The sequence below is a fragment of the Cupressus sempervirens genome, chromosome 9 (genome assembly GCF_028749045.1).
Source record: "Cupressus sempervirens isolate cs-2001-9-10 chromosome 9, ASM2874904v1, whole genome shotgun sequence".
Taxonomy (NCBI): Eukaryota; Viridiplantae; Streptophyta; class Pinopsida; order Cupressales; family Cupressaceae; genus Cupressus; species Cupressus sempervirens.
The window spans coordinates 662,806,391-662,830,940 of NC_143126.1; the positions used below are offsets into that span (position 1 = coordinate 662,806,391).

At 34.8% G+C, this 24,550-nt stretch overlaps 1 protein-coding gene across 1 annotated transcript; it reads right to left on the bottom strand.

Moving 5' to 3' along the window:
• Positions 1-1,302: 1,302 nt before the first annotated feature.
• On the bottom strand, positions 1,303-23,998 carry LOC149540495 (putative pectinesterase 53). Its single transcript, XM_089802690.1, has 6 exons — positions 23,796-23,998; positions 4,181-4,399; positions 3,709-3,880; positions 2,345-2,536; positions 2,008-2,252; positions 1,303-1,477 (listed from the first exon to the last, which is right to left on the bottom strand). The coding sequence occupies exons 1-6, from the start codon at positions 23,996-23,998 to the stop codon at positions 1,303-1,305; spliced, it is 1,206 nt and encodes a 401-aa protein (XP_089658816.1).
• Between the last annotated feature and the right edge of the window lie 552 nt (positions 23,999-24,550).

Genomic DNA, 24,550 nt, shown 5'->3' on the forward strand with positions numbered 1-24,550 from the left:
TTCTCTCGCATTATATTAATTTGAATTTGTTTTACTTTTGAAGGATATTCTACCATATACTAGGGTCAAGTGGCTAGTGTGCAAACCCCTAACAGGGTTACTAACATCTCATGTATTGAATCTCACATGTGTGAAGAATAAGTCCCACACTTGTAAATCTTGTGTGCTTAATGATTTTATTCTAAAGAAAGTGTTTAGACCCATCATATACATGAGACATATATGCTTTTAAAAATATAGGACACACAATCTTATAGTAGTATTATGCTATATGATGGACATTCCTTCTAAAGAAAAATACTTGCTCTAACTTCAATCTTTTGCTTGACTAATTCTAAATTTGATCCTTCTATTGTCCATATTGTGTCAAACTTATTTTAAAAGTCTTATAACTAATTATCTTAATGACATGGTGGTTTAGATAATAGATACTATCTTCCTTTATTATTATTTTAATATTATTAACTTATATTTAACAAAATAAAATAAAATATGACATAATCAATAATCCTTTTGTTCATCTCATTTACATAAATCATAAGTCCATTAACACTTAATTATATTGTTACATCATCTTCCATTCTTCTAAATATTAAAAGAAATATTAAACTAGATTAAAATGACACTTTGAATTATAACGATCAATTAAGTTAACATTAACAAACTACATTTCAGGGGGCGGGGGCCCTAGCTCGGTTGGCTAAATCTTCCCTATTGCAGGGGGTTGGTCACGGGTTCTAGTCTCCCTCGTCCTCGTGGTACCAGTGGGCGTGTCGCGCCAGCGCTACCGGTCATGTTAAGGCGCACTGCAGTTTATAGGGGGGTCGTGTTGCATCGATTCCTGCAATCTAAAAAAAAAAAAAAAACACAAACTACATTTCAGATTTTAAACCTTTAAAAAAACTATAAGGGAACCACACATTAAATTGTAATAATGAGTTAATCTAATAGCAGCATTTGTTATAGAGACTACATTTCAAAAACAAAATCTCTAAACAATTATCATATAGTTTTCATAAGATAAAATGAGCACAAGAAAAAGGCCCCATATCATGCCATTTCTGTAATGTTCTTTCGAAAAAAAATTAACAACAAAAATGTTCTGTTTTTTTGTGTTTTTTTATTTGAAGAAGATTTGAATTCAGCACCATTTAGGTGCTTACAACATGGACTCACAACAAAAATGTTTGATTATATTCCTGTGAACTCGCCATAACTATGAAATTTGCAGGTTATTCTGGATTTTAGAAATCCTGCAAAATGCCGCTCTCATAAATCTTCCAGATCGGATGATAAAAGTTATTATGATGTATTTGGATCCTCGCACATTTGCAACTCTAACCACTGGTCACCATCTATGAAAGATGTGGTGAGGAATGGTGAAGCTTCTGTATCACTCAGCTGGTGAGACCAACGTACTCTCGCCGATGAGTTTGCCCCTGCCCCGCTTGATTCGTATTCAGCAAAATACGGAGACCTAACACAATTGAGTAAAAAATTGAAATCCATTCATCAGTTCCCTCAATAATTTCCCACGCAAATGAAGAACACAAATCAATTAAAGGTTAGTTTTGTTCTCTCAATGACAATTAGCATAAATTTGATGAACTATTTAAGTGAACAGCGGATAAACTCCTTAATCAGAACCGTGCTGGTTAAGCCCCTCTTTTTAATGTTTCTTAGGGTTTCTAAAATATTTCAGTAGGCATACTTAAAATTTCAAATTGGAGGCAATTTCTACAGCAAAATCTTACTGTTAAGCTTTTCTGTTTTATATTTCATAACGTAGGTTTTCAGATAGAAGTTTGTTGAAAAATTTTAGGTGTTAAGGATTTTTAGGAAAATTTACTAAAATGCTTAATGAATTTCCTCACAATATACAATTTCAAAATCTAAGCTCCGGAATTTGAGGGAGCTAAAACTACATAACTGTAGCAAACTTTTAAATTTTTTGGCAAGGTTTCTAAAAATTATAGAAATTGAAGATGTTGTTGAGGGCACACTTACTGATTTGCACTAGAATTGGTCCAATATGCCCAGCCTTGAGGAACAAGGATGTCTGCCATTTCTGTGTAGGAAAATATTACACGGGCGTAGTTACCCCAAGCTCTGCCTAAATATATCGGTCCAGTTCCTACAATGGAACAATTGACAAAAGAATATCCAGTGCTCTCATCTGGACTTGTATTACGACTTTGCGCTGTAACATAACCGCCGTAAGTAGCATTTATAGTGGAATTGATCTGACATCCCTGATTGCATTTTTCAGTCAGACCTAAAATTGTTTTCAAAAAAAGGATAAGAAAAAACGGAAAGACTGGTTTTGAATTTCTCTTTTATTTACCTTGTAAAGAGATTGACCATTTCCAAATATGAAATCCGCCTTTCCTTCTATATAACATTGCTCAAAATAGTGGCGTCCTAACTGATCATAAAGAGTGTCTTGTTGCCCTATAAATCTGCACCTGTAAAATGCAGATCTATCCCCTGCTACTCTCACTGCTACAGCTTGTTCTTCTTGGAATGCTGCAGTATTCTGTTCACAAGTATTCAACAGTCATAGATTATTCACCTCAGATTTTATTTTCAATTCATACATCATCTTATATTGGCAAATAATTAAACTAATAAATTGAATTACAGTGCGTATATTTTGGATTAGGATTACAACTTACATATCCTATTTTACGTCATGAATCAATCGGTTTTCAAAGGATCTCAAATCTTGTACAACAAGAATAGGAACATGAATCGTATAAAGCATATTTCGAAACAGAGCCTAATAATTATCTCGGATATGAAACAGCAGGGGTTACTGAAAAGTTTTAGGAGCTTTTTACAAACAGGGCATATATTTTGGACTTAAAGGTAACTTATTCTAGGTCATGAATAAATCAGTTTTCAAAATGATCTCAAATCTTTTAGAACAAGAACAGGAACATGGATCATACAAAGCATATTTTGAAAGAAAGCCTAATAATCATCTCGGATATGAAACCGCAGGTGTTGCTGAAAAGTTTGAGGAGATTTTGCAAACAGGGGACAATAGATTTCATAATGGTGGGCCAGTTTTCTACATATTTATGAAACTGGAATGAAATACCATACAAAAAAAGAACACGATAATTGTTTTGGATACAAAATGGAATTAATATCTTAGATCTCAGCAGGTGAAATGTTTTAGGAGCTTTTCTAAACCAGAGGTAGATAAAATTTTGTTGGAACTTTTCAAGATCAGAGGCAGATAAAATTGTGTAGGAGCTTTTATAAACAGGGGTTCAGATGGATACTATAGTAATGACTATGAATAAGCTTATAATTTTAAACTCCTAAATTTCTAAATCAATTAAGCAAGCTTAAAATTTTGAACTCGTAAATATCATAAATCAGTTGGCCACATGGCTATTTTTGAGCAACACTGTAGATGAATTACATGGTTAATAATAAAATAAGTTAGATCTAAAAGTTGTTGAGAAGAGTTCATTGTTTAAAAAAATAGCAATAAGAAAGTTGCAGTCCTTAAGACTAAACCTAAGATTCATTTGGCCAAACAAAAACATGCTTGTTAAAACTTTTGAGTAGCCTTCAAAAATAGCTGTAGAGCTTTATGAGATTTTTTTTAATAATTTGGTGATGCATTATATGTTTCTGATAACAATTGCTTCTGAAATAAATAAATTTGGGAACAAAAACTGAAAATGGGCTCACGTGAAAGCTGATGTCTTTAGCAATGAAGTCTGGGGCATCAATAGAAACAGATGCACTGTTTGGAGTGTTCCCAGAAGTTGCAGCTGTGTCATTCCATTGAATATGTGTATTCTCTGAACCACTTCCATGTAAGCTTATATTTGCTTTAGTTAAACTAATTGTCACCTTTTCTCTGTTATCAATTAAGAAGACACAAAAATTCAGATGGTATTAAAAATGATAACATACAAAATGTGGGAAGATCTTTAATCCATTGCATATCCATAAAAATTTGAAATAAAACTAATCATGAGTTTTTTGTTTGTGGATTCGATTCGATTCTTGTATTCTCTCATCTTTGGATCACAAAGTGTGATCCGAAATGTTGATGATAAAAATACACACAATCCAATCAAAAAACAAAAAAACTCATATCAAATGAATTGAAAAAATCTGATAATGTTAAAACTAATCATCCTATATTATGACTCACACATATGTGCCTGACTTGATGTTTATGATAGTCCTTTGTGTATTGTTGTCAGACACAGAATTTATTGCCTCTTGCACTGTGGTGTAATTTCCAGCCCCAGATTGATCCACAACAATTTGAAAAATTGTGATATTACATGTTCCATTTTCTGGAATTGGCTCTGCTGCTGCAAAAGATGAATTAACATATTCTGCCATTGCATACTGAAAGCTCTCTTTACTTAAATAGAATGAAAGCCACATCAATGCAGCAAAACAAATGTACAAATTCATAGCCCTCTTGCTCATGTTGATTTTGATTCTTAAAATCTTTCTCTCAATGTTAATCAATAGAAAATTTCAGTCCTACCTCAGAACAAGCTTATAATAAAAAAAGGCCTCTGTAATTTCTTCCTGAAATTTTGAACTTAGCTCATCTATTCAAATTTCAGCACAATTAAGAAATATATATAATTTTGACACACATGCAGATAACCGGATGCCAATTATAACAGTAGAACAAAGAAAGCAATCTAATTTCAATTGTTTCTTTATATTGCATAAATATTTTCGTTCTGTTCTCAATCAAGTAGTGATATAGTGGTATAGATTTTCCTTCTATCTTTTTAATCTCTCTCAGTCAAGAATATAGATATACTTGCTTTTTCTTTTTATTTTAGTTTCTAACAGAACTTATCATTTATTTTTCGATATATTATAACTGTTTTATATATTTGATTTTGATTTTTTTAATTAATTTAAATAAAATAGCCATAAAACACGGTTTTTTGTTTTATTTATTTTTTAGTTTTAGTTTTCTTCCTCTTCTTTCTAAAATTACAATATTAGAATTACTTGTTAATAAAAAATTTGATTTTTTTTTCAATTTTAAAATATGTGATAAAAATTAATGTTTAGGTAATAAAAAACATCATTTTTTTTAATCAAGTAAAATTTTCTATTGTTTAAAAAGTATATATAATATATATTATTAAAATAAAAATAATATTATATACTTGTAAAGATTTTTTTTTTTAAAAGCCAAAGTGGGGTTACCACCATATTTTTATTAATAAATAGGTTTAAAGACTCCTCCATGGAAGAACTAGAAAAAAACCCTGGGATCATAGTCATATACAAATATATCAATATATCATTTTGTACATATTGGTTTACACAAGCAAAATATAGGATTCAGATAGTGAAGAAATACACATGCATTGACTTGTCAAGCATCCACCCGTCCACTCATTTTCATAAGCATAGCCATGTGAATCACTAATGCCCTAACAATACCATCCACCAAGCAATAACCATCAAGTGCAAATCTGAATAGTGATAGGCATCGCATTCGCACACTTGAGGAGTCTTCATCAAATTCCGCCCTGTCCGGTTGGAGTACATGTTTTAGCTAGGCATCCTGTTTTAGGATTACATTAGGAATAAAAGACTCATTGTCATGTCCATCACATCCTTTATTTGCCAAATAATTTGCTACTTTATTACCTTCCCACAGAGTATTCGAGATGTGGACTTCTTGGAATGTGTCCAACAATTGCCATATTTGCTAAAGAATGTATGTGATTCTCCAGTTATGAGAGGTTCGGGTAATGCATGTTGAAATTATGACCATAGAATCACCTTCAATATGAATCTGTTGACATCCCCCCTTTTTTGCTTGTATTAATCCCTCAAATAATGCTCAGGCCTTTGCCATGTTGTTTGTTCCAAATGGTAGTGGGCAACATTTTATTGCTATAAATAAACCTTGGTGATCCTGAATACATACTCCTGCCCCAGATTTTTTCGGATTACCTCTTGAAGAGCCATCAAAATTTATTTTACTAACCCCATTAGATGATGGTTTCCATTTGATTAATGCTCTATCTTGCACCTTATTAGGTATTGTTTGAGAGCACCAGCCAAATGACACATGAATTTGTTTCCATTCTTGAATTATAGTTGAATCCCATAGAGTCATAACCAAATTATGCTTTAATTTACTGTGACTATCATTAACTAGTTCAGATATTGATGTCTCAATATGAGATGTGACTCTTTGGATTGATGAGGCAGTTCTACGAAAGATCCTTTTGTTTCTCTCCCACCATAATGCCCACACAACTAGCGTTGGTATACACTTGTAAAGAAATATTGTAAATTAAAATGTTATACTATGTATTAGTATTTAATTAGTAGTACAAATTTCTAAATTAATTTTATAAATCATAATATCAAATTAAATATTAATGTAGCAATAATGGGTATGTGCAGGATCATGGTGTGCCAAAAAGTGGCGATGTGAAAAAAATAGAGTTTGAACATGTCTAAAAGCGCTTCAAAATCCGCTCTAACTTTTTTTCACCTATCCAGGTACCAAACCTAGAAAGTAAGGCCCAAGCCTTATCAGATATCTGATTTGAGATCGAATATCCAATATGAGATCGAATATCCGATCTCATATCAGATATCGGATCTCATATCGGATATCCGATATGAGATTCGATATCCGATACCAGCGGCATAAAAATTGGAGGGAAAAGGCACAAAAATTAGAGGGAAAAATGAATTTGTAAGTGATATAACTAATTTGAGTTATGAAATATGTAAAGATATAATATATAACCTATAAATATATAATATAATAACATAACTATTATATATAAAATAATATTTAATCTATATATTATATAACAACATAATATTATATAATAATAACGTAACGTAAAGATATAATATATAATCTATTAATATATAATAATATATTATGTTATTATTATTAGTATTACCTATAAATATAATATATATTATTATAATATATTATTATTATTTTTACTATATTTTTATTAAATATAATAACGTAATATATTATATATATGTTATTAATACATATTATTATTATTATCATATATAAATTATAATCTATAATATATTATTATTATTATTATTATCATATGTAAATTATAATCTATAATATATTATTAATATTATGACTTATGTTATTATTATTATAATCTATAAATATTATATATATATATATATATAATTATTATTTTTATGATATTATTTCTATTGGAGTTGTTTATATGGGTCGAAAGGGCTCACAGGATGACCTATGACCCCTTTCGACACATTCCATGACAACATATGTCCCTAAGGGATCCTAGGACCCCTAGGGACATATTAGAATAGTTTATATGGGTCGAAGGGGGTCACAGGATGACCTCTGAACCCTTTCGACATATTACTGTGGTGCCTGCCCCTAAGTCGCATTTCTGTTATCATTGCCAAACTCTTTTAGGCCAATTTATGTTTGATGATTAGTATTATTATTTTAGAGATTATCAGATATTGTTTTACACTCAGTTTATTATATGATGAGATTACTTGGTACTCTATATTTCATGCATGTATGATGATTATTCAATGGTTTCAGTTATCGATGATGATTAGTTAGATGGTTTATTATTCCATGTGCTTTCTTATTTATACTTACCCCATACTGCATGTGTATGGTGTGCGTGTTTATTTTATTTATATATGGTGTTTCTGATGTGGTTAAGGAAGGGAGTCGTAGTCACCTGCTAGTCGAGATCTACACGATGCACCACTTCCTGCCATTGTCTGTTTAGCTTAGAATATTGTGTTTGTACATGCGTGGATTTTATGCAGGTTGCAGGTACCGGGTATCGACTTCCCTGAATTGCCAGGATGAGCGTACCCTATCGCATTATCTCAATGGTAAGAGAGAGGAGATAAACTCTTAAGTCCAAATCCTAAACCCTTTAGCCAATTGTCTTAATTGATAATTAGGACAAGTATCTGAGTTAAGTACCCTCCAAATGCATCAAATGATGTAATTTCGTGATTATAACCCTTTTTGTTTGATTTAGTATGTGTTCTTCTATGATGGGTTTTCATATGTTGCTTTATGAGTCCTTGATGTATTTTCTATTAATTAAGTTTAATTAAAAAGATTAATTAATGATTTAATTTAATAGAAAATTATTATGATATTTTAATATTTAATTATATTTAATTAATTGAGAAATTAATTAAATAAAAAGTATTAAATTTGGAAATAAAAGTTTTAAGTATAATTTTAGAATGTGATAATATTTATTTAATTTAATAATAATATATATTTAGAGTTCATTTTTAAATAAATGCTAAATATAATTATTAATTGAATTAATAAATATTTTACCAATTAAAGTTTCTTAAATAAATTAAAAGTGGAAAAGATATTAAATTATTAAAGGTTTCTAGATCGCATGATCTAAGCATGAGTTTAAATATAAAAGAAATTAATTAAAACGATTAATTAATGATTTAATTTAATAGAAGATTATTATGATAATTTAATATTTGATTATATTTAATTAATTGAGAAATTAATTAAATAAAAAGAATTAAATTTGGAGATAAAAGTTTAAGGATAATTTAGAACATTATAATATTTATTTAATTTAATAATAATATATTTAGAGTCCATTTTTAAATAAATGCTAAATATTATTGTTATTTAAGTTAATTAAATATTTTATCAATTAAGTTTCTAAAATAAATTAAAAAGTGAAAATATATTAATTATTAAAAGTTGTAAGATTGCATGATGCAAGCATGTGTTGAAAATAAAGAAATTAAAAGATAAAATAAGAGAAAATTATAATGTTTTAAATTCATAAAGTGCGCATGGGTTTAAAAGTAATATAGATTAAAAATAGAAGTCAAGTGGATTATTAAATAAAGTTATTTAATAAATCAACTTAATGTGCATGAAAGATGAATGCAAAATAAAATAAAAGATAATAAAGGTTAATTTGGAGTTAACTGAGTTATGCAATGAGTCTTCTCGGATGAACGCACAATTAGTGCCCCGATTTGAGGAGAATTTGCTTATCACAACTTTGGGGGTTCATTTTTGAGGGACACGAATTGGGACACGAATTTGGACAAGGAATTTGGGGAAGACAGAAATTTTGGGAGATAGCTTTTGGAAGCAAATTCCAGAAGAGGAATTCTAGGAAAGATTTTTAGAGAAAAGTAATTGAAGAGGAGCAAATTCTCTCACAGTTTTTCAGGGGTTTCATGTTAGCATCAGGACCAGGTAGGGTCTTGTGCTTTGATTGTTGATTAAATACGTAATTTTTCTTTCCTGTCTTCTTCGTGTTTGTGGATTGTACATTTGAATTCTTTGTGATGAAAGCTTCAATATTTCAATATTGTAAATTATTAAATGCTTGTCAATATATTCGACATACGTAGAGATTAAAAGAGTGATAAGGAATCCTCGTTCGATAGATTAAAGAAATTTAGATTTGAACGGAGAAGGGTTGAATTTTTAAATTTTAAAAAAAAAATTAAAATTATAGATTGAAAATTTGAATGGTTAATATTGTTTTCTCTATTAGATTACATATGTGAATGTTTATAAAAAAAATTTTAAAAAAATTAAAAATTAAAAATTAAAAAAAAATAATAATAAATTTTTTAATATTAATGGGAGGGGGCGGGAATACCCACACACCCCCCCCCCCCCCCCGTACCTTTTTGGCAGCTCTGTCGTCCCTGCTCGCAGAGTACTGCCGGCGGCCGCAGGCGGCCTTTATGGATAAGTCGGCGGGCTTAAAAAAAATACGCAACTTTTTTTTTTATATATTCGATTTTAAATTAAATTAATGTTATTCAAAAAGGTTTTATTAATATTTAAAACTTTTATTAATATATTTTAATATGTTTTTTAATTTAATAATGTTTTAATAATAATCTTTATTAATATTTAATAATTAAATATTAATGCATTTAATATAGTTTTTTTTTGTGTAAGTATTAATTTATTAATAATTTTTGGATAAATATTAATAAATTAGTAATTAATGGAGATATTAAAATAAGTAATTAAGAACAGTAATTATTGATTAAATTAATTGAAATTAGTTTAATTAAATTTAATTAATAATGAAAATTGTTAATAGATCTATAGATTTATATAGGATTGATTTTTAGTTAAATTAAAATTTCTTATTTAAAATAATAGGTCATCATTTCAATAATTAAATAAATAATTTCCTTTTAATTATATTGATTAATTGACTTAGAATCAAAAGTAAAGTAATTGTACAATTTTATTCGAATATCTATATGGGTTATATTTATATGTTAATTATGAGACAAATGGGTTAACGTGTAGGTCAAACTATGAACTTATTTTCGTGAAAACATACATTAAACTAGAAACAAAAATATTACACTTAACCTGATTACATATGTTCAAATCAATCTAGCAGTGAGAATATGAACTATTTTGTTTTGTTATATTGTCTATGTTTTGAGGTTTTGGGGTTTGTTCTAGTATTGACCAGTTTAGGTTGTTACCAGAGGCTCGGGGTTGTGAATGTGATGTTATGATGATTTGGTCTCGATCTTTCTTAACCCGACCATGGTAGTGTGATGGAGTGCTCTATGACATGATTGTATTTACTAGTTGTTATTGCTTTCAGTCTTCTTGTGTGAAGCTGAGGTGTATGTTTATGAGATACCTGACTTAACCATTTTTGAGTCTCGATCAGTTATACTTGGATTGATTTTCGGTCGCTTGAAAGGACTGAAGTGTTTGTTATGTTCTTGATGATGTCATGTTTTGACTTGACCATTTTGGAGTCTTCGATCAGTATTGTAATTTACTATTGAGATACTTTCTGGTTGCTCATTGGAGAACCATTCGATTTTGTGATTTATCATTGATGCCTTCAGTTGCTGATAGAGAACTGTCGTGGTCATATGATTATTATTTGGTGCTTATCTGTTGCTCATGAAGAACTGATGTAAGTTTTGTGGCTTATCTTTTATGATGTCTTTTCAGTTGCTTATATAGGACTGAGGTGGTTTTATTATGATTCTTTGATTTATGATTTCATGAGCCTAGGGTAGGTTATCTATGTGTAGTGTCGGGAAGTGGCTTGCAATGGGGATCGGGGCCCTAAGAGGCTGCTTGGAGTAACCCATTGTAAGTTGTTTTAATAAGTGAAAACATTTACACTAAATAAGGAAAAATGAACCTAATAAGATAATTGTATGTTCTCTCCCATGCCTTGAGTGCTAGTATAGACTAGGATGGGGTAGAGAGAACGCTTGGTTACGACCTTGCATTCCATAGTATGCCTCGTTAGTACGAGAGGATACTAGTGGCCACAGGGATCAGTAGGGACCCAAGATTCCTAAGGGATTGCTCGGGTAACTTTTACGTGACTTTTGCGATGACACTTTCCCGCTTGCATATTAGGTTTCCTACGTGTCTTTGTGGTACCTCTGGGGTTTAGATGTCGATCTTTTTAGGAAACCTTGAGTTAGCATACTTATAGGATTTCTTGGACTTAGAGAGTATTTATGATTATAGGTTTTGTTATCCTATTTGGGACTTGAGACTATCTCCTCAGCGCGGTGGGAGTGGATCATTTAGGTTCCACGCGGTCGGGTGGTAGTGCTTTTACTCTTACCATTGAGATTCGTTCCGTGGTCACCGTGGCTGGAGTTTTCTTGGTTGGCATTTACCTTCACTATGTTCTTGGATTATTATGATGGATGGTTAGATTTTATGATAGATGTATGGATGTATCATGTATGGTGAATAGTTTCATATATTTTTACTGTACTTTGTATCATGGATTTGAGGATGTTGTATCTTTATCTTTACATATGTATATTCTTTTAAGCCTTTCATACCCTGTGACTTGTACAGTGGATGATTGAGCATTCCGAATTAATTTGCCAAGAGGCATTCAGAACAAATGTATTAGATGGACATAGGACTTCTGATTATTCTTTCATATGTATGTGATAGTTGTTAGACTTAGATTTAATTAAATTTAAACGTGACTCAACATCTTGGGATCCTTAACAAATGTAACTTGCAATGTATGTTGGTCGATGATTACATGTTATTGCTTTCGCTACTATATGTTTGATGTGTATGTTATACATTCTTACTTTTTAAAAAAAAAATGTTTAACAAACTTAGTGAAACTTTAGGGTAATTCTTTTGGATCCCTTGGCGGGGCGTTACAATTACAAGATGACATATGTCCCTAGGGGTCCTAAGACCCCTAGGGACATATTAGAATCATTCAAATAGGTTGAAGTGGGTCATAGGGTGACCTATGACCACCTTCGACACATTCCACAATGACATATGTCCTTAAGGGTCCTAAGACCCCTAGGGACATATTAGAATGATTCATATGGGTCGAAGAGCATTGTAGGGTGACATATGACCCCCTTCGACACATTTCATGATGACATATGTCCCTAAGCGTCCTAAGACCCCTAAGGACATATTAGAATCTTTCATATGGTTTGAAGGGGGTCATAGCATGAACTATGACCCCCTTCGACACATTACATGACGACATATGTCCCTAGGGGTCCTAGGACCCCTAAAGACATATTAGAATGCTTCATATGGGTCAAAGGGAGTCATAGGTTGACCTACGACCCCCTTTGACCCATTAAATGATGACATATGTAACTAGGGGTCCTAGGACCTCTAGGGACATATTAGAATCATTCTTATGGGTCAAAGGAGCTCATAGGGTGACCTATGACCCCCTTCGAACCATTAGATGATGACATATCTCCCTAGGGGTGATGACATATGTCCTTAGGGGTCCTAGGACCTCTAGGGACATATTAGAATCATTCTTATGGGTTAAAGGAGCTCATAGGGTGACCTATGACCCCCTTCGAACCATTACATGACAAAATATCTCCCTAGGGCCCCTAGGAACCCTAGGGACATAATAGAATCGTTCTCATGGGTCAAAGGGGGTCATAGGTTGACTTATGACCCACTTCGACACATTACATGATGACATATGTCCATAGTGGTCCTAGGACCCCTAAGGACATATTAGAATGCTTCATATGGGCCAAAGGGCATCATAAGTTGACCTATGACCCCCTTCGACCCATTAAATGATGACATATGTACCTAAGGGTCCTAGGATCCTTAGAGACATATTAGAATTGTTCTTATGGGTCAAAGGGGGTCATAGGTTGACCTATAACCCCCTCTAACTCATTACATGATAGCATATGTCCCTAGGGGTCCTAGGACTCTTAGGGACATATTAGAATGCTTCATATGGATCAAAGGGGGTCATAGGTTGACCTATGATCCCCTTCGACCCATTAAATGACGACATATATCCCTAGGAGTCCTAAGACACCTAGGGACATATTAGAATCGTTCATATGGGTTAAAGGGGGTCATAGGTTGACCTATGACCCTCTTCAATCCATTACATGATGACATATGTCCCAAGGGATCCTAGGATCCTTAAGGACATATTAGAATCATTCATATGGGTCAAAGGGACCTATGACCCCGTTTGACCAAATACATGATGACATATGTCTCCAGCGGTCTTAGGATCCCTAGGGACATATTAGAATCATTCATATGGGTCAAAGGGGGTCATAGGTTGACCAATGACACCCTTTGACCCATTAAATGATGACATATGTCCCTATGGGTCCTAGGAAACCTAGAGACATATTAGAATCATTCTTATGGGTCAAAGGGGGTCATAGGTTGACCTGTGACCCCCTTCAACCCATTAAATGATGACATATGTCCCTAGGGGTCCTACGAACGCTAAGGACATATTAGAATCATTCTTATGGGTCAAAGGGGGTCATAGGATGACCTATGACCCCCTTCGACCCATTACATGACAACATATATCCCTAGGGAAACTAAGACCCCTAGGGACATATTAGAATCCTTCTAACGGGTCAAAGGGGGTCATAGGGTGACCTATGAACCCCTTCGACACATTACCTGACAACATATGTCCATACAGGTCCTAGGACCCCTAGGGACATATTAGAATGCTTCATATGGGTCAAAGGGGGTCATAGGATCCCCTTCAACCCATTAAATGATGACATGTTTCCCTAGAGGTCTTACGACCCCTAGGGACATATCAAAATCGTTCTTATGGCTCAAAAGAGGTCATAGGTTGACCTATGACCCCCTTCGACATATTACATGATGACATATGTCCCTAGGGGTCCTAGGACCCCTAGGAACATATTAGATTCATTCATATGGGTCAAAGGGGGTCTAGTTTGACCTGTGACCCCCTTCGACTGATTAAATGATGACATATGTCCCTAGGGGTCCTAGGACCCCAAGGGACATATTAGAATCATTCTTAAGGGTCAAAGGGAGTCATAGATTGACCTATGATCCCCTTCGACCCATTACATGACGACATATGTCCCTAGGGGTCCTAGGACCCCTAAGGACATCTTAGAATCGTTCATGACCCATTAAATGATGACATATGTCCCTAAGGGTCTTGAGACCCCTAGGGACATTTTAAAATCGTTCATATGGTTCAAAGGGGGTCATATGTTGACCTATGACCCCCTTCGACTCATTACATGATGACATATGTCCCTAGGGGTCATAGGACCTCTAAGGATGTATTAGAATCATTCATATGGGTCAAAGGGGGTCATAGGTAGACCTATGACCCTCTTTGACCCATTAAATGATGACATATTTTCGTAGGGGTCGTACGACCCCTAGGGACATATTAGAATCATTCGTATAGATCAAAGGGAGTCATAGGTTGACCTATGACCACCTTCGACACATTACATAATGACATATGTCCCTAGGGGTCCTAGGACTCGTAGGGACATATTAGAATATTTCATATGGGTCAAACATGGTCATAAGTTGACTTATGACCCCCTTTGACCCATTAAATGATAACATATATCCCTAGGGATCCTAGGACCCCTAGGGACATATTAAAATCATTCTTATGGGTCAAAGGGGGTCATAGGGTGACCTATAACCCTCGTTGAACTATTACATGATGACATATGTCCCTAGGGGTCTTGAGACCCCTACGGACATATTAGAATGCTTCATATGGGTCAAAAGGGGTCATAGGTTGACCTATGACCCCCTTTGTCTCATTAAATGATAACATATGTCCCTAGGGGTCCTGGAACCCCTAGGGACATATTAGAATTGTTCTCATATGTCCCTAGGGCTCCTAGGGACATATATCGTCATGTAATGGGTCAAAGGGGGTCATAGGTTAACCTATGACCCCCTTTGACTCATATGAAAAATTATAATATGTCCCTAGGACCCCTAGAGACATATGTCGTCATTTAATGGGTCGAAGGGGATCATAGGCCAACCTATGACACTCTTCGACCCATATGAATGATTCTAATATGTCCTTAGGGGTCCTAAGACGCCTAGGGACATATGTCATCATGTAATATGTTGAAGGGGGGTCATAGGTCAACCTATGAACTCTTTTAAACTATAAGAACGATTCTCATATGTCCCTAGGGGTCCTAAGGACATATGTCATCCTGTAATGGGTCAAAGGGGGTCATAGTTCAACCTATGACCCCATTTGACCCATATGAACAATTCTAATATGTCCCTAAGGGTCGTAGGAGCCCTAGGGACATATGTCATCATTTAATGGGTCAAAGGGGGTCATAGGTCAAACTATGAGCCCCTTTGACCCATAAGAACAATTTTAATATGTCCCTAGGGGTCCTATGACCCCTAGGGACATATGTCGACATTTAATGGGTCGAAGGGGGTCATAGATCAACCTATGACCCCCTTTGACCCATATGGAAAATTCTAATATCTCCCTAGGTGTCCTATGACCCCTAGGGACATATGTCGTCATGTAATGGGTCGAAGGGGGTCATAGGTTGACCCATAAGAATGATTATAATATGTCCCTAGGGGTTCTAGGACCCTTAGGGACATATGTTGTCATGTAATGGGTCAAAGGGTGTCATAGGTCACCCTATGACACCCTTTGACCTATAAGAATGATTCTAATATGTCCCTATGTCATCATGTAGATTGTCAAAGGGGGTCATAGGTCAACCTATGACCCCCTTTGACCCATAAGAACAATTCTAATATGTCCCTTGGGGTCCTAGGACCCCTTTGGACATATGTCGTCATGTAATGGGTCAAAGGGGGTCATAGGTCAACCTATGACCCTCTTTGACCCATAAGATTGATTCTAATATGTCCTTAGCTGTCTTAGGACCCCTAGAGACATATCTTGTCATGTAATGGGTCAGTGGGTATCATAGGTCATGCTATGACGCCCTTTGACCCATAAAAATGATTCTAATATGTCCCTAGGTGTCCTAGGACCCCTAGGGACATATGTCATCATGTAATGGCTCAAAGGGGGTAATAGGTCAACCTATGACCCCCTTACACCCATAAAAATGATTCTAACATGTCCCTAGGGTTCAAAGGACCCCCAAGGACATATGTCATCATGTAATGGGTCGAAGCGGGTCAGAGGTCAATCTATGACCACCTTTGACCCATAAGAATGATTCTAATATTTCTAAGACCCCTAGGGACATATGTCATCATGTAATGCGTCAAAGGGGGTCATTGGTCAACCTATGACACCCTTTAACCCATAAGAATGATTCTCATATGTTCCTAGGGGTACTAGGGACATATGTCATCATGTAATGGGTCAAAGAGGGTAATAGGTCAACTTATGACCCCCTTTCACCCATATGAACAATTCTAATATGTCCCTAGAGGTCCTAGGACCCCTAGGGACATATGTCATCATTTAATGGGTTGAAAGGGGTCATAGGTTGACCTATGACCCCCTTTGACCCATATGAACAATTCTAATATGTCTCTAGGGGTCCTAGGACCCCTAGGGACATATGTCATCATTTAATGGGCCGAAGGGGGTCATAGGTCAACCTATGACCCCCTTTGACCCATATGAACAATTATAATATGTCCCTAGGTGTCATATGTCATCATGTAATGAGTCGAAGGAGGTCATAGGTTGACCTATGACTCCCTTTGACCCATAAGAATGATTCTAATATGTCCCTAGGGATCCTATGACCCCTAGGGAAATATGTCATCATGTAATGGGTCAAAAGTTTTCATAGGTCACCATATTACCCCCTTTGACCCATAAGAACGATTTTAATATGTCCCTAGGGGTCTTAGGACCAGTAGGGACATATGTCATCATGTAAAGGGTCAAAGGGGGTCATAGGTCAACCTATGACCCCCTTTGACCCATAAGAACGATTCTAATATGTCTCAAAGGGTCATAGGACCTCTTTTGACATATGTCGTCATGTAATGGGTCGAAGGGGGTCATAGGTCAACCTATGTCCCCCTTTGACCCATAAGAAGCATTCAAATATGTCCCTAGGGGTTCTAGAACCCCTAGGGACATATTTTATTATGTAATGGGTCAAAAGGGGTCATAGGCTCAGACACATAAGAATGATTCTAATATATCCCTAAGGTTTCGAGGACCACTAGGGACATATGTCATCATGTAATGGGTCGAAGCAAGTCATAGGTCAACCTATGACCACCTTTGACCCATAAGAACGATTCTAATATTTTCCTAGGGGTCCTAGGACCCCTAGGGACATATGTCATCATGTAATGCGTCGAAGGGGGTCATAGGTTAGCCTATGACCCCCTTTGACCCATAAGAACGATTCTCATATGTCCCTAGGGGTCCTAGGGACATATGTCGTTATGTAATGGGTTAAAGGGGGTCATAGGTCAACCTATTACCCCCTTTGACCCATATGAACAATTCTAATATCTCCTTAGGGGTAGGACATATGTTGTCATTTAATGGGTCAAAGGTGATCATAAGTCAACCTATGACCCCCTTTAACCCATATGAACGATTATAATATGTCCTTAGGGGTCCTAGGACCCTTACAGACATATGTCGTCATGTAATGTATCGAAGTGGGTCATAGGTCAACCTATGACCCCCTTTGACCCATAAGAACGATTCTCATATGTCCCTAGGGGTCCTAAGGACATATGTCATCATGTAATGTGTCCTTTGACCCATATGAATAATTCTAATATGTCCATAGGGTTCCTGGGACCCCTAGGGACATATGTCATCATTTAATGGGTTAAAGGAGGTCATAGGTCAACCTATGACCCCCTTTGACCCATATGAAAAATTCTAATATGTGCCTAGGGTTCCTAGGACCCCTAGGGACATATGTCGTCATTTAATGGGTTGAAGGAGGTCATAGGTCAATCTATGACCCCCTTTGATGTCCCTACGGGTCCTAGGATGCCTAGGGACATATGTCATCATTTAATAGGTCGAAAGGGGTCATAGGTCAACCTATGACCCCCTTTGACCCATATGAACAATTACAATATGTCTCCAGGGGTCCTAGCCCCTTGGGACATATGTCATCATGTAATGGGTCGAAGAGGGTCATAGATCAACCTATGACCACCTTTGACCCATATGAACAATTCTAATATGTCCCTAGGTGTCCTATGACCCCTAGGGACATATGTCATCATGTAATGGGTCAAAAGTTTTCATAAGTCACCTTATGACCCTCTTTGACCCATAAGAACGATTCTAATATGTCCCTAGGGGTCCTAGGACCCCTAGGGACATATGTCATCATGTAAAGGTGAAAGATTTTGACCTATAAGAATGATTCTAATATGTCTTTAGAGGTCCTAGGACCCCTTTGGACATATGTCATCATGTAATAGGTCGAAAGGGGTCATAGGTCAACCTATGACCCCCTTTGACCCATAAGAAGCATTCAAATATGTCCCTAGGGGTTCTAGGACCCCTAGGGACATATGTCATCATGTAATGGGTCAAAAGGGATCATAGGTCAACCTATGACCCCCTTAGACACATAAGAATGATTCTAATATGTCCCCAGGGTTCTGAGGACCACTAGGGACATATGTCATCATGTAATGAGTCGAAGAAGGTTATAGGTCAACCTATGACCACCTTTGACCCATAAGAATGATTCTAATATTTCTTTAAGGGTCCTAGGACCCCTAGGGACATATGTCGACATGTAATGCGTCGAAGGGGGTCATAGGTTGATCTATGACCCCCTTTGATCCATAAGAACGATTCTCATATGTCCTTAGGGGTCCTAGGAACATATGTCATTATGTAATGGGTCAAAGGGGGTCATAGGTCAACCTATTACCCCCTTTCACCTATATGAACAATTCTAATATGTCCCTAGGGGTCCTAGGACCCCTAGGGACATATGTCATCATTTAATGGGTTGAAGGGGATCATAGGTCAACCTATGACCCCCTTCAACCCATATGAACGATTCTAATATGTTCCTAGGGGTCCTAGGACCCTTAGGGACATATGTCGTCATGTAATGTGTCAAAGCAGGTCATCGGTCAACCTATGACCCCCTTTGACCCATAAGAATGATTCGCATATCTCCTTGGGGGTCCTAGGGACATATGTCCTCATGTAATGGGTCAAAGAGAGTCATAGGTCAACCTATGACCCCCTTTGACCCATATGAATAATTTTAATATGTCCTTATGGTTCCTAGGACTCCTAGGGACATATGTCATCATTTAATAGGTTGAAGGAGATCATAGGTCAACCTATGACCCCCTTTGACTGATATGAACAATTCTAATATGTCCCTAGGGGTCCTAAGACCCTTAGGGACATATGTCATCATTTAATGGGTCGAAGGAGGTCATAGGTCAATCTATGACCCCCTTTGACCCATATGAACAATTCTAATATGTCCCTACGGGTCCTAGGACCCCTAGTGACATATGTCATCATTTAATGGGTCGAAGGGGGTCATAGGTCACCCTATGACCCCCTTTGACCCATATGAACAATTCTAATATGTCCCTAGGGGTCCTAGGACCTCTAGGGACATATATCTTCATGTAATGGGTCGAAGGGGGTCATAGGTCAACCTATGACCCCCTTTGACCTATATGAATGATTCTAATATGTCCCTAAGGGTCCAAAGATCCCTGAGGACATATGTTGTCATGTAATGTGTCGAAGGGGGTCATAGGTCAACCTATGACCCCCTTCAACCCATAACAACAATTCTAATATGTCCCTAGGGGTCCTAGGACCCCTAGGAACATATGTTGTTATGTAATGGGTTGAAGGGGATCACAAGTCAACGTATGATCCCTTTCGACCCATATGAACGATTCTAATATGTCCCTAGGGATGCTAGGACCCCTAGGGACATATGTCATTATGTAATGAGTTGAAGTGGGTCATAGGTCAACCTATGACAGCCTTTGATCCATATGAACGATTCTAATATGTTCCTAGGGGTCTTAAGACCCCTAGGGACATATGTCATCATTTAATGGGTCTAAGGGGGTCATAGGTTGACCTATGACCCCCTTTGACCCATATGAACGATTCTAATATGTCCCTAGGGACATATGTTATCATTTAATGGGTCGAACAGGGTCATAGGTCAATCTATGACCCCCTTTGACTCATAAGAATGATTCTATAATGTCTCTAGGGGTCCTAGGACCCCTAGGGACATATGTCATCATGTAATGGGTCGAGGGTGTCATAGGTCACCCTATGACGCCCTTTGACCCATAAGAATGATTCTAATATGTCCCTAGGGGTCCTAGGATCCCTAGGGACATATGTCGTCATGTAAAGGGTCAAAGGGGGTCATAGGTCAACCTATGACCCTCTTTGACTCATATATATTAATAATATACATATATATTAATAACATACGTATTAATAGAATAATATATATTAATAACACACACACACACACATACATACATACATACATACATACATACATATATATAACGTTATTATATTTAATAAAAATATTACATTATAATATATATAACGTTATTATATTTAATAAAAATATTATGTTATTATATATATTAATAACATACATATATATATATATATATATATATATATATATTACGCTATTAAATTTAGTAAAAATAATAATAATATAAATTATATTTATAGATTATAATAAGAATAACATAATATATTATTATATTTTAATATATTATATGTTATATCTTTACATTACGTTATTATATATATAATATATTATAATACATATTTACATAGTAATATAACAAAAGTAATTTATAATTCATAAGCTATATCTCTTAAATCTGATTTTCCCTCCAAAATGGGTTGGAATTTCAAATTTTCTACCAAAATTCACCGAGCCATATCGGATATCTGATTAGGCTTGGTATTTACGAAGCCTACCCGGTCAACCCAAAAGACGTGTTTGAAGAGGGTTTTAGTGATACTCAGACTTCGGGTAGCCGTCTGACAAAGTTATTTTTATCAAAATTGAATGAAACGAAAAGGGTTTTTTAATATCACTCTCGAGATTCCATCGATATAATTTCTGTCAAATTCTGAGTTCGATAAGTATTTATTAGTTAATTATCAATGAATATTATTGTAAAGTGCTAATTGACATACTAAGTGAAAAATAGCTATAACTTTCAAATGGTATAACATTTTTTAAATCTAAAAGTTGCGTCACATTCTGCTTCGCGTAGTATAAGATAAAAAAAAATTAAATTAAATTTGGTAAAATTTTCTATTAGTTAAGGTGGTCAGACACAGGACTTTTTTTTTTTCTAAAAAAGTTTTGTTAGAAAATTCATATTTAATTATTTATTTGGAATAAAAATACCAAAAAATGTGCGTCACATCCGGGCATGAGTCTACTTTTCATATCTATAATTATATTAAAAAAATATTATCATTTAATTTTGATTAAGGTCGTTAGACATACACCTACTTTTTATTTTCACCCTGAAATTTTTGTAGTACTGCATTAAAATTCAAACTTTTGACCAATCAATTATTTTTTTCTCCTAATAAGGCCTAGTAGTTTAGAAACTAAATTTAATTTCCTATAGATTATTTTCTTACAACTTTTAGATATAAAGTCCATAACCACTTTAAAATTATGTGTCAAGTTGACATAACCCTGATTTGTTGATTTTTCACTACCACTTAAGGCCATAGTTTGGTACACCATGATCCTACACATACCCTAATATATGATTTTAAAAAATTAAAAAAGGAGGGTCATATGAGTGGTGAATGCCTAGCAAACTCTAAAGAGAATATGATTGATATTCTAACCCATATTAGTGAAAAGTTGCAAAAAGGCAATTCTCAAGAAGTTGGATCCAATGCTAGGATAAAAGATGTCATGAAACACCTCAAGCGAAAACAAAGGGGTGGCCCTATGTCAAAAAAAGGAAGCATGTGGGAAAATGGCTAGGTCATGAAGTGATGCAACCTATTTCTCCAACCAAATGTTGAATGGTGTCGTAATAGGAAACTCAATTCAAGATCAGCTATTGCAAGGGATAACAAATACTTCAACAACTTTAGTTCAAATATGATTGGGGAAGAGCGAGAAGTTAAGCTCCTCCAAAGATTTAGGAAATTTTTTTACATAGGAAGGTTCATTGTCTAAAAGGAGAAAAAGTAGCCTTGTATGACCGCATATGGGATTTCTTTCTAGACTAAACAATGCATCAAATTTTGGAAACCAAGCTATGGTAACTTGTATCTAAGATCAAAATGATGAAAGGGTGGAAAGTGGAGCTCTAATATTTTGCTAGGTTCTCACTGAGGTCAGAATGGTGTGAGCATCACTACTCAAATTGAAAATCCCAACATACAGATGGAGGGCTCAATGCTAAAAACACATCCAAAGAATAGGAATGGAGATAGCACAGGGTTGTCAACAACAACTACACAAGAGACCTATAGGTGTCTAGTTGAAGAGAATTTGGAGATACTAGAGTTGATGATTTAAAAAACTCTAGGTCCATCGTAAGTCACTAATGGAGAAAATGCTTTCCCAATTACTCTATAAAATAATGGATTAACAAATGTTATGACAGTTGAGGTCTGTGTGGAGTCATCCATTTGAGGCTTACCCTAGCTAGAAATGTTTAGCAAAATAGAAATATTTATTCTAGAAGTAGCCCCTAAACCAAAGGAGAGTGATCTTTCATGGTCAGATGGAGAGTTCAATTTAGACTATGAAAATGTTGTTGAGAAGATGACAATTTGATAGCCTCAAGCTAAATCAAGAAGCCAAAAGTAGGAGAAAGAGCATAGGAGAGGTCCTAAGTCTAACAAGGTTAAGTTAAAATTGGTTGGTAGCACCAAAGAAAAAGAAAACTAGGAGGTGTCTATACAGAAAAAAATTTGCACCTGATTTGACAGTTTATCTAATTTATTAATTAATTTTAAAATCACAAAACCACTGATCTATCATTTTAAAATTAATTAATAAATTATTTAAACTATCAAATCGGGTGCATATATTCAACTGTTTAGCCAAGGACATAAAACTACCCCTAAAACAATTCGGTGTCATTAGCTCCCTTTTTGGATATATGTTTTTCTTCCACACATACTCTTTTATTGTATATATCATATATATTTTTTGAAATACAATGCTATTCATTAGGCCAATGCCCTAAAGGAATTTTTTTTTGCTGTGGCACAAAAGAGTCGACGTTAGTCTGGGCATGATGCAATGTTTGTATTGGTGTTTTTGCTGGTACTAAAATTAATGTCACCTCCCCATGTAGGCATTGAATCAGGTGCTATGCTAGAGCATCCATTTGTAGCCATAAACTCTATGATTTGTAGGTCACAATTAACAAATTGGTTGCATGTCACAGTTAAGAGAAGTAGTGACACTTGTTGAAGGTAACAGCTAATGCCGCTATGCCTAGCCTGTACTCTGCCCTACCGTCAGTGCAAATGTACCCTGTCAGAGCGTTCGTCCCCTTGCACGCCCACATCATGTTGCCATGGGCAAAGGCTATAGAGGCACGAATTTGGTATGCCTCCCATGCCATGCTCATGTCCCATGCTTGCATCATTCGTCCAGCTTCGTGCATAGTGCAGGCTTTTGGCTTTTGTCAGTGTTGTTAATTAATTTTGAAAAAGCCCAACATTTTTATTTATGTTTAAAAATTCTAAGTTTTTAAAAAAAATTTATGGTAAGTTTCTATTATTAATAACCCTTAAGTTTTTTCTACTAATAGCTTTTTTTAATCTTTAAAAATAAACAAATAAATGTATTTCTTATAGATTAATATTTTTTACTTGAATATAAATTGATTCTACTATATATATATATATATAATCTTTTAAAAAAAGTTAAACATTTATGATGTTTTAATAAATTAACATTTTAGTTATAGTGATATGTTAAATGTTAAAAATTATATCTATATAGTTTTAACATATCACTTGTTAACATGTTAAAATTGAAATATAATATAAAGAAAATATATGGAAACTTTCTATGTAAGTCATTAAACAAAAAGTATATATGATTTTTTAATACATTTTTTCTAATTTAAAATATCTATACAATATATAAAAAATATAATATTGTGTTAAAATTATATCTATATAGTTTTAACATATCTATATAATGGTATGTT